The 18,508-nt window shown below is 36.5% G+C and overlaps 2 protein-coding genes across 2 annotated transcripts in view; both read left to right on the forward strand.

Moving 5' to 3' along the window:
- ntrk2a (neurotrophic tyrosine kinase, receptor, type 2a) overlaps positions 1-4,572 on the forward strand; it is a 137,277-nt gene extending 132,705 nt beyond the window's left edge. The window contains exon 20 of the mRNA XM_055224516.1: positions 3,460-4,572. Within this exon, the coding sequence (XP_055080491.1) occupies positions 3,460-3,645 (186 nt within the window). The 3' untranslated portion in view covers positions 3,646-4,572. The remainder of the gene's footprint in view (positions 1-3,459) is intronic.
- Positions 1-18,508, forward strand: part of hnrnpk (heterogeneous nuclear ribonucleoprotein K) — a 222,739-nt gene that overhangs the window by 88,345 nt on the left and 115,886 nt on the right. The window lies entirely within an intron of this gene.

Genomic DNA, 18,508 nt, shown 5'->3' on the forward strand with positions numbered 1-18,508 from the left:
TCTCAATCTTCTGCCTCTCTCTGCATTCTCTCATCCACCTCTCTCCCTCTTCTCCTCATCTCCTCTTTCTCACAGATCCAATCTTCCCTCACCCTCCTCCCACTAACCTCCTAACTCTTCCCGCCCTCTCCTCTCCCACTCTCCCCTCTTCTCCCTCCCTCTCTCCTTCTCACAAATCCAATCTTCCTTCCCCCTTTCACCCGCTCACCTTCTGACCCAATCCCAACCAACCCAACGCAATGGAACCAGGAAATGGGAAGTCCGGTCACTCCCGCTGCAGTCAGGGTCGTAACCTTTGAGCTGGACTAGATCCATGAAGGAAAACTGCATTAAATGTGAAATCTGATGACTTTACCTCGTGCGACCCTGCCATTTTAAAACAATGCCTCAAACACACATTCCACCAGAGTGTAACTAAATATGAGCCGGAGCTATTAAAAGTCCGCCATATAATCCCATAACTGCAGTTGCATTTACGCTCTCTGGCTGTCAGTTTGGAATGAAAATAACTGCTTTTGTAATGTTAGTTGTGTATTTTATGGAGGAATTAGTTCAAAACCTTGGCGTTAAAATGTTAAAGCAGACCTATTATGTAAAATGGACGTTTCAGAGCTTTTAACCATGTTATAGTTGTTTCCTTTCACCATTTACTCGCTCAAAGTTGATGCCCTGATATGTTCTGGTGTAATGACGACGACAAGATGACATGGTTGTTTAGTTCTAATGTTTATAAGTTGGCATCATTTCTATGTAAAATTTGGAAGAAGCGGCAGATGAGTTTGTTTAAATGAGTCTATTGTTTTTTTGTAACACACGTCTGGACTATTTTGTATAATAGTGTCTTATCAGCGCATTAAAGGGCTCGGCAAGACACAATAATAAATTCAAAAATTCAAAAATCTATTCAATTCAGTTGTATTTAGAGTGATACAGTGCATGTTTGAGCAATCTTTAATCTTTAATTATTTTTAAGACACCATTTTGTCTGATCAATTCCAATTTTCACCGGTACATGTCCACTGTGACGTACTGTATTTACTTCATTCTCCAATTTTATTCTCTTAATCTGATACATGTAGGATTCGTTTGTGTCACGTAATTATTTGGGTTTTTTGGGGGGATTTTTTTGTTGTTTTTCATTTTTTTACTATTATTATTTTTTTATCTGCAGCTCGCTAGCATGATCCGCAGCTATTCAATGGAGGTCCTGACAACTTCACGGCTCTTTGTTGTGATGACGTTTACGGCGACGTCAGCGGACTTGTTTTTTTTATTAAGTCGTTTTAGATAAATATTGCGATTTAAAATGTGAAAATTATAACAAAGATCCACGAGTGTCGTAGATTATCGCTATATAACAGACACAAGCACAGTATGTTTTTTAGCGTAAGTAAAGCTGCTTGTTGCCATGGTGATAGATGAGTTTCATGGCTTATGGTGAAACACTGGAGGAAAAGCAATAACATCTCCATGAAAAAAATAAATAAATTTAAAAAATGACAGGGCGCCCTCCTCCACTAGAAAAGTTCCATAGTGCACCGTTAAGGCAAAGTGGATGACGTGCATTGCCCAAAGACTCAATCCCAGAATCGATCAGAGCTTGGATAGACCCTACAAACCCCTCAAAGTGCTGTCACCCCCCTGTATGAGCGCAAACTGTACAAATGATGTGATTAAGTAGCCTTGTAAAATACGTGCGTGCATCCAAAGCTTTAGAAACATCAGCTCTTTTTAATGGTAGAACAAATGTATTTGCTGAACAGGCGTTTCCAGGTAAAAGTGGCTAACCAGCACTTAAGCGTAGACATCTGCTCTACTGATATTTATTCATTCAAATTCATAACACAGTCCCAGCGTGAGGCTTTTAATCCTATAGGAAACATTAAACAGCTTCATTACATTATACGGTAAAACAAAACAACAGCATCGCCTAAGCTGTCACAGTCAGACTAATGGGAATGTTCCAGAAGGTGCTTTATAGTCGATTTAAAGGGCCCATGTTACGCTATTTTCTATGTTATAATGTTGTTTCCTCATCAATAATATACCTGGAGTTGTGTTTTGTTTCATTCCTACATGTTTAACACACAAACCCTTAAGCTGAGTTCTTCTCTCAGACTGAAAACGTTCTGTTCCACCTCGTGATGTCATGTGGTAATACAGGAAGTGCTCCAGTGTGTTTTTAAACTTCTACACCTTCATTTGAATTGTTTGGATAATTTCAGCACCAGAACTACTGAACAAAAGGTAAAATGTAGCTGTTAACGTGAAAATCAGCACTTCATGACATCACAAGGTGGAACAGAGCATTTTGAGCTTTGCAGATGTTACAGACTAATAATAAAGTGTTACTCAAACATGTGTGAATGAAACAAAACACAACTCCAGGTCTGTTTTTGAGGAGTCAACAACATTATAACATGATTTAAACCTCATATGAATCCATTTTAGGTAATATAGGACCTTTAAAAGCTTTTTATCATATGTAAAGGTGCACTGCGTAACTTTTCTGGTGAGGGTCTGCTGCCTGCTTGTGTTCATTCAAATTCATTTTCACCCTAAAAACAATGTTCTATATTTTATTTTTGTATATTTTCTACAGTATTGAACTAGGCATCAATGCAACATACTGACACAATCATTGATAATTGTGTTTGTACCACGTCTGTTATGATGAAAGTCAAATGTATTACACTAAATAAATAGGATTTCATATCAGTATGATGGAATGGACTGTAGATAAAGAAAAAAGAGGCAAGAGTAGAATGTTTATCCACTGATCCACTGGTTGATGCTTCAAATTCAGCTCTTGACATCAATATCATTGGTTGAGCGTTCAGATCCAATGACACACAAGGTTGGCTTTTGTTGTGTCCTTGGGCAAGACACTTAACCCACCCTGTCCCCAGTGTCTGCGTACACTGGTGTATGAATGTGTGTGTGAATGAGTGAGTGGTTCCTTGATGTAAAGCGCTTTGAGCGACTTGAAGGTGGAAAAGCGCTATTTAAAAATGTGACCATTTACCATATAAATAACAAAAATAGTGTAAAATAAGTTTTCATACTTGGCAGCTAATCATTGAGATTCCCTCGGGGTTGAAGCTAACTAAAGGCACTGTTCTGTCTGAAGCTCTGTTATTCAAATTAGACTTTAATCTGACCAGAAAGGACTGACTTAGCTGGAACTTCAACATGTGATATGATTTGTTCTGTCTTTCTTTAGCCAACAGTTTTGTTGAAAATCAAACAGGACCAGAAACGTTTACATTGACCACAGGCTCCTGAAAATGTGTTGTTTAAATCCATTTTGTTCCAGTCAGAATGTCATTACAAAGAATTAATTATTGAAGTATCGAAAAGAAAATATAACTGTTATGATTACCATGGCAATAACTTCTCTAGTTTTATTTGACCTCAGTAGTGATCAAAAATAATATCCAAATTCTTGTTCTCCTGCAGGTGATCGAGTGCATTACGCAGGGCCGTGTGCTACAGCGCCCCCGCACCTGCCCCAAGGAAGTGTACGACCTGATGCTGGGCTGCTGGCAGAGAGAACCACACATGAGACTCAACATTAAGGAAATCCACGGCCTCCTTCTCAACCTGGCCAAAGCTTCTCCGGTTTACCTGGACATCCTGGGATAAACCACGAACTCGATCCCTTTTTCCCTCCGCCTTTTCCCGAATCCCTGAACGCTCGAGTGTGTGCTAGCATGTGTGCGTGGAGCTAACATCCCTACACTTTACGGCAATCTTCAAAAATGTATCCGAAGTCCTTACGCATCTACGGTCCCTTAAACCTACGCTCCTCCCTCCTCTTTCCTTGCGTCTTTCTTCATCCTGGAATATTTTAACTTTGGAAAAACAAAACAAAAAAGATATCTAACCTTCGTTCTAATGCTTTAAAATCAAACTTGGGGCTCAGATTTGATGAAGCCTGGGTTACCGGTCGAAGGATTTGGTGGCTCCTTTTTTTCCTCTTTGGATCTTTACCAAATGGGGAAAACTTCTGGATCATTTTTTGCTTGTAAATAAAAAAAAAAACTGGGAGATTTTTTTGCTTTTGCTTTTGTTTTTTGGGATTTCGTGCGATTCGGAGCCTTGAAGACACTGTGTTCCCTCCTCTCGCCTTTGAGTTGGACTGCGGCCGCTACCAGAGGAGGAGAGGTTACCATTTGGGATTCCTTGAAACAAACAATACAAATGTGTGTATTAGAATTGTACAAATAGTTTGAAGATAATACAGTAACTTTATAACAATATCCTTAACAATATCTCATGCAAGGCTTCAGCTGTAAACAAGTACTGCGTCTCCAATCGCAAACTTGTGTTATGTAAGCAAGGCACAATGACATACTTCAAAGGGCGCCATTTTGATTAGGGCTTATTAAAAAGTTTGGTAATGGTAACACTTTATAATAACTAACTTTGATCGCCTTAATAAAGCACGAGCAAAGTCTTAATTTCCTAATCGTAACTCCCTAATCCGAACGTCTCTATGTAGCTGCGAAATCCGAGTCATTCTTTAACTATTTAAGATTTGATATTTGACTTTTACTGACTTAAAAGCCTAAAAAAAAAAAAAAAATTAAAATCTAGTGTTCCAAAAGTTGTTCCTCACTTACATTATGCATTCTGAACATCCTAATTATTCACCGTAATGAATTTATAAGCACTTTCCACGACTTTCAGAGGTTTTAAATGAGATTAACTACTAGCATGCTAACACACACTTCCTGATTACTGAATAAAATGCTTTATAATACAATTACATGGGTGAAAAACTCGAGTACAGGGCTTTTAAGTCTTTGTTCGTGCTTTGTTGAGGTTAATTAAGGCGTAGTTATTATAAAGTAGTACCAAATGCTTTGTTTTTGGCCATAGAAAGTCTCGTCCACCAGGTGATGTCAGAGAACAGTACTGCAAACTTAACTCTGTTTCGTAAAGTAGGGCTGTCCGATTTGACGATAACAATCTAATTCTGATCTCGATACGGTCAAATCATCAAATCGTGTGATCTTTTTCGTTTAATGCTCAAACAAAGACACTTTTTCTTCACTAGCGCTGAGTGATGAGAAAAATCATGTTTGATCACGATTGGATCACATATTTTGTTTGTAATTTTGTCTTATTAATAGCCTGAGCATACAAAACAGTGAAATTTCTCCTTCTAAAGTCTTTTACTTTTACTGAAAGAGGATCGGCTTTAGACGTCTCCGTTAAAAAGACCCACAGCCCTACCTCTGCACATCACCACTTCATTACAACACCTACTTTAACAGTATGCCTTATGCCACGTGTAGTATAGCCATTTCTTATCACTAGCATCTCTGGACGACATCCGCGCTAATTCCAGCCCGCCCTCGCTAACCCTTATCACTCAGTATAATTACACAATATCAAGTGTGTCATTGGAGACGCAGCCGTATTAGTGTGTGTGCATATTACATTGTGTCACTTCTTCTTCTTCTTCTTCTGCCTCTCTCCATATCCAAACATGACGAGTACTTACGCCCAGCGGCAGCCGTGACAGATGATCCACTCACCGAGCCAAGTGCAAGGGTCAAGGGTCAATTGATTCACTTGTCTGCAGCTGTCGGACTATTGTAAAGACATTATATTGTGTTTAGGGGGGTTATAATGGTGAAAGGGGGCGTTTAAAAGTGCTACAGGGGAATCTTTGGTTTATACACTGCAAAGAACAAAAATAAGTACGTTAAATAAGTTGAGTTCAGAATATTTTAGTTGATTTTTCAGTGGATATTTGATAGTTATTTTTTCTAATTAAAAAATAAAAATAAATAAAATCAGTACATTTTTTATATTTTATGAAGAAAAAAATTCCAACTCCCACTGTCATACCTAAAATCTAAAATATTACATCTACAAATGAAACTGATTGAAACTCGTTAAAACAACTCAAATTCTTATTTTTGAATTTTAGTTGTTTGGCTGAGTTTAGGAGGGCTATATTGTTGAAAAGCGGATGTTTAAAACCACAATTTTGCTTGTAATATGAAAAATGAATACTGAAATTAGCCAGAAATACCTTAAAACAAATCATAAACTAAATAGATAAAAATTTGTAAAAACAACTCAAATTTATATGTTTTTTTTTTTTTTATTTAAGTCAATTTTGGGAATTTTTGGAGGGTTATATTGTTGAAAAATTGATATTTAAAACCACAATTTTGCTTGTAATATGAAAGACTAATACTGAAATTAGCCAGAAAAACCTTAAAACAAATCAAAAACTAAATAGATCAAAATAGACCAAAGTGAGTAAAAACAACTCAAAAAATTCTTTATATATATATATATTTTATTTAAATCATTTTTGGAGTTTCAGAGGGTTATTTTGTGGGTATTTAAAACTACTATTTTGCTAGTAATATGGAAAAACTATTATTAAAATTAGCCGGAAATACCTTAAAACAAATCAAAACTTGCATCTATAAACTAAATTAAACTTGTTAAAACAACTCAAATTCGTATTTTTGAATTTAAGTCATTTTACTGAGTTTAGGAGCGTTATATTGTTGAAAAGTGGATATTTAATTTAGATTGTAATATGAAAAACTAATACTGAAATTAGTCAGAAATGTCTTAAAACAAATCATAAACTAAATAGATCAAAATTAATAAAAACAACTCAATTTGTATATATATATTTTTGAATTTAAGTCATTTTTTTGAGTTTCGTAGGGCTATATTGTTGAAAAGCGGATGTTTAAAACCACTATTTTGCTACTAATATGAAAAACTAATACTGAAATTAGCCAGAAACACCTTAAAACAATCAAAACTTACATCTACAAACTAAATTAATCTTGTAAACAACTCAAATTCTTATATTTTCAATTCACATTGGCTCTCTTTTGTTTTTGCAGTGTATTTAAATCACTACTGGGAGCTCCTTGGTTTTCTAATGGTGCGATTGTTTGGTTAAGAGGTGTGGTACTTTCGGTCAACCCATATTAAACGATTAGGGCTCTTAGCTTTGTAACGACTTGGGATAACCACATGGGGAGGGGCGGGGCCGTACGTGAAAGCATACACTGTGTAACTTATCGCGTCTCACCGTTTAGAGACACTCAGAATGGAAAGGAAATTGAATTGTACATGTTTTATTATTCTCGGCCCCGTCTCCGTCTACTCCGTCTACTCCTTCTTGGGCCTGTAATAGTCTAATGTATATTTCATTACACGCTAATGGCTTGCATTAGCACAGGCTTCGCACAGACATTCAAGACTTATTGTTTTATGGTTCACGATGGAGGGAGGGACGGAGCGAGAGATGGAGGAGGAGATGGAGATGTTAGGAGACAAACCCGGGGTCAAGGAGGCAGACGTGGGGGTAGAAATGGAGGCTAGAAAAACAATAGAGATCTAGAGGGAAAGGGTCCTTATGCGACGCAAAAAAATAAACTAAACTATACCAGAAATCAGAAAAAACACATATCTAAAATTAGGTAGAATTACATAGACTGCGCTGGAGGGACTGTGTGTCTCGGCTGGTCTGGGAACGCCTTGGGGTCCTGCTAGAGGAGCTGGAGGAGGTGTCTGGGGTGTGGGAAGTCTTGGAGTTCCTGCTTAGTCTGCGTGACCAGGCCCCGGATAAGTGGAAGAAAATGGATGGATAGCAGTATAGACCAAATGGGTCTCAAAACTCTGAAATCCTGCAAAACAATAGAGATCTAGAGGAAAATGGTGCACTAGAACAAAACATAACTTATCTGTGTGAGTTATGATGGCTTATTTTGAGTTGTTTTGATCATTTGGATCTATTTAGTTAGCTGGGTTTTTTTTAAATCTTGTGTTTTAAACTGTTTGTATGTATTGTATTAGTAAGTATGTAGTGTACAAAGTAGTAAGAAAATGGGCTTAATATGTTGAAGAATCTTATTCAATGGATTGATTTAAAAAAAAAAATTGAAAACATATGGACATAGCTTTAATTAAGTTCAAATCTAAATTCCAGATATACAAAATGTTAACTTTTAATGAATGTATACTTTTATATATACATGTTCATCTCAAACGTTTATGTCGAGTGAACGTATACATTTTAAGTAATTTGAAAACCAAATACTTGCTTCGTATGTGACATCAACATTTCATTTTAGTTTATATTTAAATCAGTAAATCAAAATAAATTCAAAATTATAGATCTCTGAAGTTATCTTTAAATGAATTGTGTTGAAATATTTTATTATAATTTTTTTTTTAATTCAACATTTTATTTTAGCGTATATGTAATTCAAAGTAAACAGCTTAATACGCTCAAAATTCTATATTTTTAACATTACCTTTAAATGAATGAATCTATTAAATTAGCTCATGTCAAAATTGACTGAACATACACATTTTAGTTTAACTGAAAAAACAAATATTTGCTTTGTCATGACAAAAAAAATATGAAATAACAATACAGTTTGTATTTATATTTTTTTATATATAATTAAAATCAACATTACATTTTTTGTGTCTATTTAAACAAATCTTAACTGGTCAAAACAACTCAAATTCAAACCAAGTAACTCATGATATGTCCCTCATTACCCAGTCCCACGGACAAATAAAAGCCCCTCCTCCATGTTGGCATTCCTATATCTGCTGTTACCACATCGTGTCTTTACTGGCAGTCAACGAAACCCCATTATTGAGAAACACTTAGGACGCTCACACTCTCTGTACATAATATCTCCACCACGTCCCATTCATTTACTTGGATGTGCATTATGTAAAGAGCTGGATTTTTTTTTTTTTTATTATTATTCTTTTATTTATTTATTTTTTAACAACAGCACTTGATGGTATATTGATGTTAATGTGAATTTTATTGATTCATTTATAATAACCGAAGAGGCTTTTGTACATTTCTTTCTATATTGAATAAGGTTGCCTTTTGCAGCCGTGTGAAGTGGGAAAAACAGCTGTAACTGAACATGTCGATGGTAGATGTGTAATGCTGAGTTTGGGTGGGGTTTTATTTTGTTGTGTTTTATTTTGAAAATCAAGTTATCCCTGCGATCCATGGGTTATTGAGTGATGAGAAATTAGCACTGTTGCCATAGAAATTAACAATGGAAAACTAAACGTCATGTCTTTTGAAAGGATGTCGAGACAGCCTGTCGTCAAAATGCAAATTTCGATACAAAAGTGGCGTTTATTACTTTGAAATGTTGCATCTTTATAATGAAGACTGCACAAAAAAAGAAAAAAAATCATAATAATCATGCTTTGAGTTCAGCTATTTTTTATTAACAACTATAAAAATATTTGTTATTATTTTACTCTTTCAGGTGCAATTTTATTCCTTCACTGGCACATTTGTTTAACCAGAAATCAGAAAGAAAAAAAAAAGAACGCATCTCTGAAATCTTGTAATTGAATCTGTTCTAGTTGCAGTGCATTTTCACTACTTTTAAATCACAGAAGAATTGAAATCTATTTTGCTACTGAGCGATAAACCCCACATTTCCTCAGACTCTTTAATTACACCAAGCAACAGGCGACATTTTACTGCTTTTTACTCGTATACGTAACAGTGACGACAGGGAACAGGCAAGTACCCCAAAACTTGCACTATAATAAAGCAGCACACTGGATACTATTGAAAACACTCAATGAAATGTGTGTAATACCAGAGTCTGAGCTGAAAACTGTGAACACCTCCGTCCAAACATCAGCTGGATGCACTGTGTCCCACCCCATCTATTTATTTATGTGTTTATGTTTTTGTAATGAAATGAACCGTGTGGAGATGGGCAGCAGTTGTGTGTCCAAGTGATATGTAAAAGCAGGGATGCCTCTTCTCCACCGGCAAATCTTGGAAAATTTGACTGGAAAGTTACATCGAGGAGCTAAAAATCACTGTTATTTAAATAAAAAACCATGCAGTAAACTATAGATATGACACAATAGTAGTAACCAGGCTGATGTAGATGTAGGTCAAATGTTACTGGTATTGCTCCATTTATTTACATTTATTACGCAATTAACAATACAATGTTTTTCTTATAGTTTTAATATTCACAGTAAAGTCACGCAGCACATTCAAACCTAGCTGTCCCAAACTACTTGCACTATGTCTACGCTGTTTGACTCTTATGTATTCTCAGTTTTTACATTGCAAATTGACAAATAGCTGGATTTCTTCTTAAAATGTAGCATTGATTACCAGATGTTTGCAAAAAAGATTGTAACAAAGCAACCCGAGTTTCATACATTTCTTTAGTTTGAACCCGAAAGCCCAGTCAGCTCCTTAAATTCAACTATTATCTGCAAATGTATTCCTGCCCTAACTCAAAAAAGGTCATATTTATCAAGTTTTGGTGTAAAAGAGGCATTTAAAAGTAAGTACTGAACAGAGAACCCAGCACTGTTTTGTGGAGGATGTGACAATCACTGACTTTGTGTTCTTATAAGTGACCTACTGTAACATAGAGACAGGAGCGGACTTTCCTCTTCTGCTGCTACTGTGTGTGATAGTCTTAAACCTTTGTCTAGACAAGTGCTACTACAACTACTGCACTGCAAAAACGGAAACACGTGAGCTGAAATGACTTGAATATTCATAATAGTAGGTTGACTGTAGGAGTATAGAGTTATGTACTGGTTTTGACATATTGTTCTTGTTCTTCTATTGTTTAAGTTAACTTTTCTGACTTTTGATTGACTTATTTACACTCCAAATGTATATATATGGTAAAATGTTTGCTTTAAATCAATATACAGGGTGTACATAGGCAGCTGATAAGATGTATTAATTCGATTTGCTGTGTTATACTCAGTGGTTATGAACATTTTTAATCACATTGAATTGAATGAACCCCTAAGAAATGGCTACACCTCAAGAAAAGGCGCAGTGTGTATTATGGGTTTTATGGGGCTATGTTAAATATATTATGTATCGAACAAAGACACGGGACTTCACTGGACTAAAGCAAAAGACGCACATGCGATTACAACCACCGATGAGGCCGTGCTACAGCGAAAATGGCTAGAAATCCAGTACTGTCTTGATGTGCTTCGTACGACTAATGGTGCTCATATAGAGTTGTGTCAAATAGGGTAAAAAACAACTTTGGAAACTACTGAGTACAATAGAACACGCCCGATTAAGATATCACGTATCATTTGCCTTTGTAATACATTTTTAAACTGTAAAGAGACTTCATGGACACCCTGTATTATGTCACCCTTTTCCATGTAATTTAAGGTTGTAATAATTTGTGTTAATAATAATCCATTTACAATTCACATGTTCTTTTAACAAAAAATATTACGACTAAATAAATCCAGCCTATAGTCAAAACAACCTCAATGCCAGATTAATATTGTGAATTGAAGTCATTTCAGCAGGTGTGGTATTTTTTTGGAGTGCACTTTTTTTTCTTTTATAAAAACAAAACAGCGAGTGGAATGAACAAAAATACATGTACAAAATGTGAATATGCTGCTGAGAGAACTAAGCGTCGCTATAACTACTGTGTCCGACACTGTGTCAGTAATAGGTTGTACCGTTTGGAGTTTTGTTGTTGGCTGTGAAGTGAAACTGTGGGCGAAAGAAGGGACTCTCTGCTATGTTCATTATTTTGAGTTACGTCTACTCAAATTCTTAAGTTAGACCATGGAACTTTAATCAACCGGTTATGTCATAGCATTGTAAAGAGCTTGTAGTTTAAAATTGAGATGCTTTAGTCCAATTTATGTCATGGAACAAAGTCTATATGGACAAAATGGAGTATGCTAACCCCTTGACTTCCTATTAAAAATACATAGCACTGAGCAAATATCGAGTTTATCTGATAGTAAAGCAGTTTAAATTTGAAATGTTTGCGTCACAATGCAATATGTTGTCCTCGTTTATGTTTAATATATAATTATGGGGCCTATTATGGACCACAACACAGAATAATGGAGAGTATTTTTTCACTATAGTTGCAAAATGTTGTATTTTGAATCAACTTGTTGGTGTAAATCCAAGTTTATGAATGAAAATCTTGACAAAAAATGTGAAAAACAGAAAAACAGTCCAAACTTCCCTACTTCCTGGTTCAGGGGGGATAAAAAACGCATTAGAATGAGACGCAGACAGTACACAGTGGTCTCATTTTGACCTGCTGCTTTTACATTATATCTGTACTGGGGCTAAACTGATTTTACTTTATTACAGTGCCTTTAACATATAAACACACGACTTATGGCTCTTTTATGGGATTTGAATCTTTTGGATCCGTTCCTTTCAAAGAGCGGTTCAAAAGACTGGCTCTTTTGCTATTTATTTATATGCTAATGTGAAAACTCATTTTGTCTACAAACTAATCCCAGATTGTGTCACCCCATGTCATGTACCATAGACTGTCTACATAAGTCTATATACAGTGTACGTTCTGGACTATTTATTGTGTTGGTTCAGCGTTAATCTGTGTAAAAATGCAAAAAAATGAGGAAAAACATTCAGTTCTTTTAAAAGCTGAGATCCGACCATTCACGTTAAGGAACCGTTCAAAAGAGTCGACTCGTTCAAAATCAAGGCAGACTGTGTTCTAAAAATGCTCCTCCGCCTCCTCCTCCTCGTCCTCAGCCCCTCCTCAGGTGTGGGAGTGTGTGTGGGGACCAGACTGATGGATGCCCCTATAAGTCAGCAGGGATCACGCTCAAATCCTCTCTCAAATGCAGCCAGATTCAACATGGGAAACGCCAATTGATTTCTTGTCGCAGTCACCAATAGCTGATAAATGGCCCTAGCTTCGGGTCCAGGGCTGAATCTAGCTTTATGGCAGCTAAAATTTATGGGAGTCGCTCAGTTGTTTTATTTATGCCTTTAAAATCAGTCTCCTCTTAACCCAAACCTGGCATTGGCAGAGGTATTATTTCGATGTGGGTCCAGAGGTGAGCGGTATGGCTGGAGACTGCAGTGAAGTGCAGAAATAACTACCGGTAATCTACGCTCTCAAACTAGTGCTGCAACTAACGATTATTTTAGTATTATTTTGCAAATTGAGACTTTTTACACGCCTTTATAACCAAAAAAAGGTGGAAATATGGTGACATAAGGCTTCTACATGTAACATTTACGATTTGAAAGAGCCTGTTTTTGACATTTTGATTTAGAAATGCTACTGTCTTTGTTAAAGGACCCATATTTTCTCATCAAAAACACACCCAGAGTTGTGTTTTGACATCACAAGGTGGAACAGAGCATTTGCAGCATTTGGAGATGTAGACAGACTAATAAACCAGGATTACTCAAACTTGTGTGAATGAAACAAAACACAACTCCAAGTATGTTTTTGATGAGGTAACTAATGGTCTGTAGTTGATTAATAGATTAATTGTTGCAGCTCTATCTCAAACCCACCAATTAGAGCAATACAGGAAATCCACACATGTTGAACCTGGTTGTTTTTACAAAGCCTGGAAGTATATTTACACAGGTATGATAATGTCTTATAGAGTCTCATATAAAATTCATTATGTGTGATTGAAAAATACCACAATTTCTGTTTTGCAACTACAGTGAAAAATGATACCATATCGTTTTTAACTAAAGGCTCCAATTTTTAACTAAAGGCTCCTTCAAAAACTACACCATTACATAAAACCAAACACTTCACCCAAAGCTTAACGTATAAATAAATGCAAATGTGATGTACGCAGTGGTTTTCTTTAACTCTGTTGGTGATGGATTATAATTTTAAAGACATATCTTATTATTTCAAGGGCTTAAAATGCATAGCCTGTACTGTAAAAAGGTCAGGGCTCAGTGGGTTTACTTGTCCTGTGCTATCTTAAAGGCTATGTTTTCAAGTGAATCTCTTTTTTGCTGTTCTTTTTTGACTGGTATTGTTTACTTAACTTAAATCACAAACGGTCGGCTGCTAGCAACATGGCTAACTTTGTAAACCTAACCTATTCCTGGTAATTTTTTCAAATGACAAGGAATTTACTGATGTGCAAATGTAGCCTGCTATTTTAAAATGCTGTGAAGACCAAACAAAATACTTGCAAATGTGTGTTCCAGTTTCCACTCTCTCTTTTCTTCTACTTTTGGCGTTGATTTAACTCTTTAACAAAACTTGCATTCAAATGTCAAATAAGTCATGATGTGATGTGAGCATTGTTACTTTGATTTGTACATTTAGCATATAAAAGCACACTCACCTATTGCAGATGGACATGCTAAGCTATAGGAGCAGCTTGTTTTTGCTACGGTTAGCGCTACATGGTAACATCCGGGTAGCTTGTACATTAGAGCGTTGCTGGTGAACATGGTACTGTGAGTCGGGCTGGTGGGGCGATCGCTTTGGTTTGATTTATTTGAACGTGGACCAGTTTGTCGTGATACAATGTAATTAATAAAAAGTGTTATGTCAAAACAAACTGATTTCTGGTTACTGTTTTTCTTGATTTTTTTTTAAAAGTAGGGGTTATATAGCCGTCACACTATCAAGGTCTAGTATTAGGATTATGAGACGAAATAATGTAAGGAAATGTATCCTTTGCTTTTGATCAATCCTTTAAATAGCCCATATTAAACTATTTTCTGATCTATGTTATAATGTTTCTTCATCACAAACATACCTGGAGTGATTTTTTGTTACATTCACACATGTTTAACACAAAAAACCTGAATATTTAGGCTGAGGTCTTCTCTTAAACAGTTAGTAGTATGAAAAATAATCTACATTCTTACTCTGTCTGTTGAGCTGGTGAAAAGTTGTATTGTAACTGCACATACACTATAAATGTCTTGAGGCGAACTCTGAGACATACAGTAACCCGGACTTAATTGAATCCAGTGGAGTAGAGTTTGAGTGATGCTTTAATCCCTATGTACAAACCCACTGTCTGTACATTGGGGGAAAGCTATAGTGTAATACTTGCTTGGTGCGCAGATCACAAGAATGCTTTTGCCCCGAAACGTACTACAAACAAATTGGACCAGAGACTAGGGCCAAATCCCTCATGCAATTAAGCAACAGCTGAAGCAAAGAAGTGTTCTCCCCTTCACATGGACAACAATTTATCTTTTAATAAAAATGTCATCGGGCGGAAATGAGAATGGGGGAAGCCAGGAATCGGAAGCCCATGCAAACTCAGCACACTGCAAAAACTGGATCTGCACATGGGATAAAAGGACTTGAGCATGTTAAAGAGGGGGTATTACTCTTCCATGGGGTATTAGCTGCTAACACATTGCACATTTAGGTCAACTTGTTAGCTTTTATTGTTCTGAAAATGCTATATTTGCGTAAAACAATTATTATTAAGGTGTTTAATGAGTTTCAGTTTCATTTTTGATGCTCTGACCCATGCATAGATGACATTTAAAACCTCTTCAGGCATGTTTTTGATGAGGGATGGGATTATAACATGGTAGAAAGCTCCAAAAAGTGGATTTTTCATAATATTCGCTCTTTAATCAAAATTTAAGTAGTTTAGTTTGAGTTGCAATATTGACAAAATGAACATCTTGATATTTTTTGTGGATAATTCTGATAACGTTGTGCATAAGCCTTTGAATGTGGAGTACAAAATGTGATTGGTTAACGACATATCCCTTTATATCCGCATTTTAAAGGTTTTACTTGCATGTTTTGTTTTTAATTAGCTCTTACATTTAATCTATTACATGTGTTTCTCTTCTTATTTCTCAAAATTAGCTTCTCGCACCATGACTGGATTTGGCTCTCCACAGACCAAGTTTTGCAATGTGTAAAATGAAATCAAATATATTTATCTAGGTATAGTTTTGTTATAGATGTTGGCAGTTGTAAAAACATGGCACTCATTATGTCAACTAAACCTTAAGTCAAAACTCCAGACAGGAAATTTTTATATTGAAACCAGTGAGAAATACCTTGAAACAAAACTCTATTCCGATATGTTTTTGCATAATATTTGCCTTGTGTAGTTTCTGCAGTGTACTGAGTGTAAATTTAAGTAGATGGTGCAGTGTCCTCAGTGAAGTCCGGACTCAGCAGATCCACTTCATGAACAGCACTTTAATCAGAGGCAGGATCAGGGTCTCAGGGCTCAGGCTGTAGGTCCAGAACCAGACTGTAAATCAGGCCACGAGATTACAAAAGCATGACTTTACAACATTTGAATTACAGAGGAAAAACATTACATTTAAAGAAGAAGGGCACGTCAAGTCGGGAAATAAATCCTTATCAATGGTTCGAGTCTTCTACCAGCGTAACATTTTCTTGAGCAAGACACTTCACTCCCCAGATCAGCTGTGGCTTCAGATCACATTATGTTGTGCAGTGGAATATTAAGTTTAATAGAAATTGCAGAGATTTGTCCAACTTAATTTTGATTTGTTAAAGGGCCTATGTTATGCTATTTTCTGAGATATGTAATAATGTTTTTCCTCATCAAAAAGGAGTGGATGGAGTTGTGTTTTGCTTCATTCACACATGTTTAACACATAAACCCTGGATATTTAATCTGACCTCCTCTCAAATCAAAAACACACTGTTCCACCTTGTGATGTCATGAGGTAATACAGGAAGTGCTCCACTGTGTTTTTAAACTCCGTACACCTTCACCAGAATCATTTGGATAATTTCAGCCCTGGAATTGGCCATCTTTACTGAATTAAAGGTAAATGGCTAGCTGTTAACTTGAAAACTACCGCTTCGTGACATCACAAGGTGGAACAGACCATTTTGAGCTTTGTAGATGTAGACTAATAATGCAGGCTTACTCAAACATGTGTGACTGAAAGAAAACACAACTCTGGGTATGTTTTTGAAGAGCTAACACCATTATAACATGGCTTAGAGCTCACAATATTCCATTTTTTGTAATATAGGACCTTTAAATACAATACATTTTACCATAGTCGAAATGTAAATATGATAAGTCTATGTATTTATGGCCTTGTACCTGATTTTCCCCATGCATTTGAGGGAAATGTGTCTTGCCCCAGTATAGAAACATTATATAAGCATACATAGCATTATAAACTCATCTTCTTAATCAGAATCCGTAAGATAAGAGAGAAATGATAATAACTTCATAAGATCAAAACTACTCTATGGATAAGTATTTCTTTAAAGTCATGAATATGCTCGTTTTTAATTGGGATCAGTTTCAAAATTAAAAAAAAAGTCAAATCTTAATTAACACAAATACACAATACATTTGAAGTGATATATACTGTTTAACTTCTGATCTAAACCCATGACGCCACATTGTTTATTTTCAATGGACCCGTCTTTGCACCTGCATCCCTGACTCCCCCTTGCCCCTAGCCCCTCCCCCTTCTGCACTGATGTGTCTCCACGGAGCCAATGATCGCTGTTTATTTTACACAGACATAAACACACGCTTAGCCCGTACATTTTCACCCGCGTACGCCACCATCTCCGCTCAATCTCAGAGTACCGCAGGAAAGAAGCTATTGTGCGCTAACTACAGGCTAACACGCCAACTACGCGCTAACTACAGGCTAACTACAGGCTGTCTGCTGCTAATACTGTGCTGTTGTTCGAATAGAAAGACAAGACGGCGATTAGAGCAGGGTGCAGGAGGACAGGCAGTCATTAGAGGTTTGCCCCCCCATGACACAGCTGCACTTGGGGAGGGGGATACAGGCATGGATGTAAAGGAGGTTTTTGATCACATTAAAGAGTAAGTATATTGCAAAATCAACTTTTCAGAGATTTTTGTCATGTTATAACGCCACTCTGCCGTCGAAAATATCTCTGAAGAGGTTTTAGACGTCATCCATGCACGTTTGAGTGTTTTAGCGATCTCTCCCGGGCCCTATTTAAACCCTCATTACGGTTAGCTGTAATTTTCTGTCCAATCCTCAACCCACAAGCCTACGTCACCCATACTCTCACATGAATTCACCATAAATACACAAGCAGTATACAAAACGATGCGCTACGACTTCACAAACCTGATCAATGTGTAGTAGTTTCATTAGCGGGATGCATGCTGATTGAAAATGATCAAAAATGCAACAGTTTACAGTGAATACAGTATTTTCGATAAGGTTAATGGTATCATGATGATCTAAATATGTGTGTTGTGCAAATAATATCCCATAGAAGTAAAATACCCTCTCTCAAGGCTACTTCCATCATAAAAATAAAACAAAATGTACCAAAAGACTTATCTCTATTGAAATTGAAGCGATCCAAGCTAGATGTTCCATATAAGAAGACATGGTTGCGTTTACATTTTCGTTAAACCAGTTAAACAGCGACATCAAACTGAGCCCCCCCAATGCAATAATTACAACGTAGTATGGATTTGCAACAGTACCTTGACATATCCTGCAGGCTTAACCAATCACACCTACTTCTGTCTCCTCTGCTTTGACTTTTTCCCCCATATAAAAATCTCCCAGTGATCCGTCAGCACTTTCTCACAGCCTAACACATATTTTACACGCTCTCTCCCTTTTGTTCTTATCGTCGTCCGCCCATCCCTCCATCCTCTCCCCTCTCTCTCTCCTATCTCCCCGTGTCTCCAACAA

Source organism: Periophthalmus magnuspinnatus, chromosome 9 (assembly GCF_009829125.3).
Source record: "Periophthalmus magnuspinnatus isolate fPerMag1 chromosome 9, fPerMag1.2.pri, whole genome shotgun sequence".
Classification (NCBI taxonomy): domain Eukaryota; kingdom Metazoa; phylum Chordata; class Actinopteri; order Gobiiformes; family Gobiidae; genus Periophthalmus; species Periophthalmus magnuspinnatus.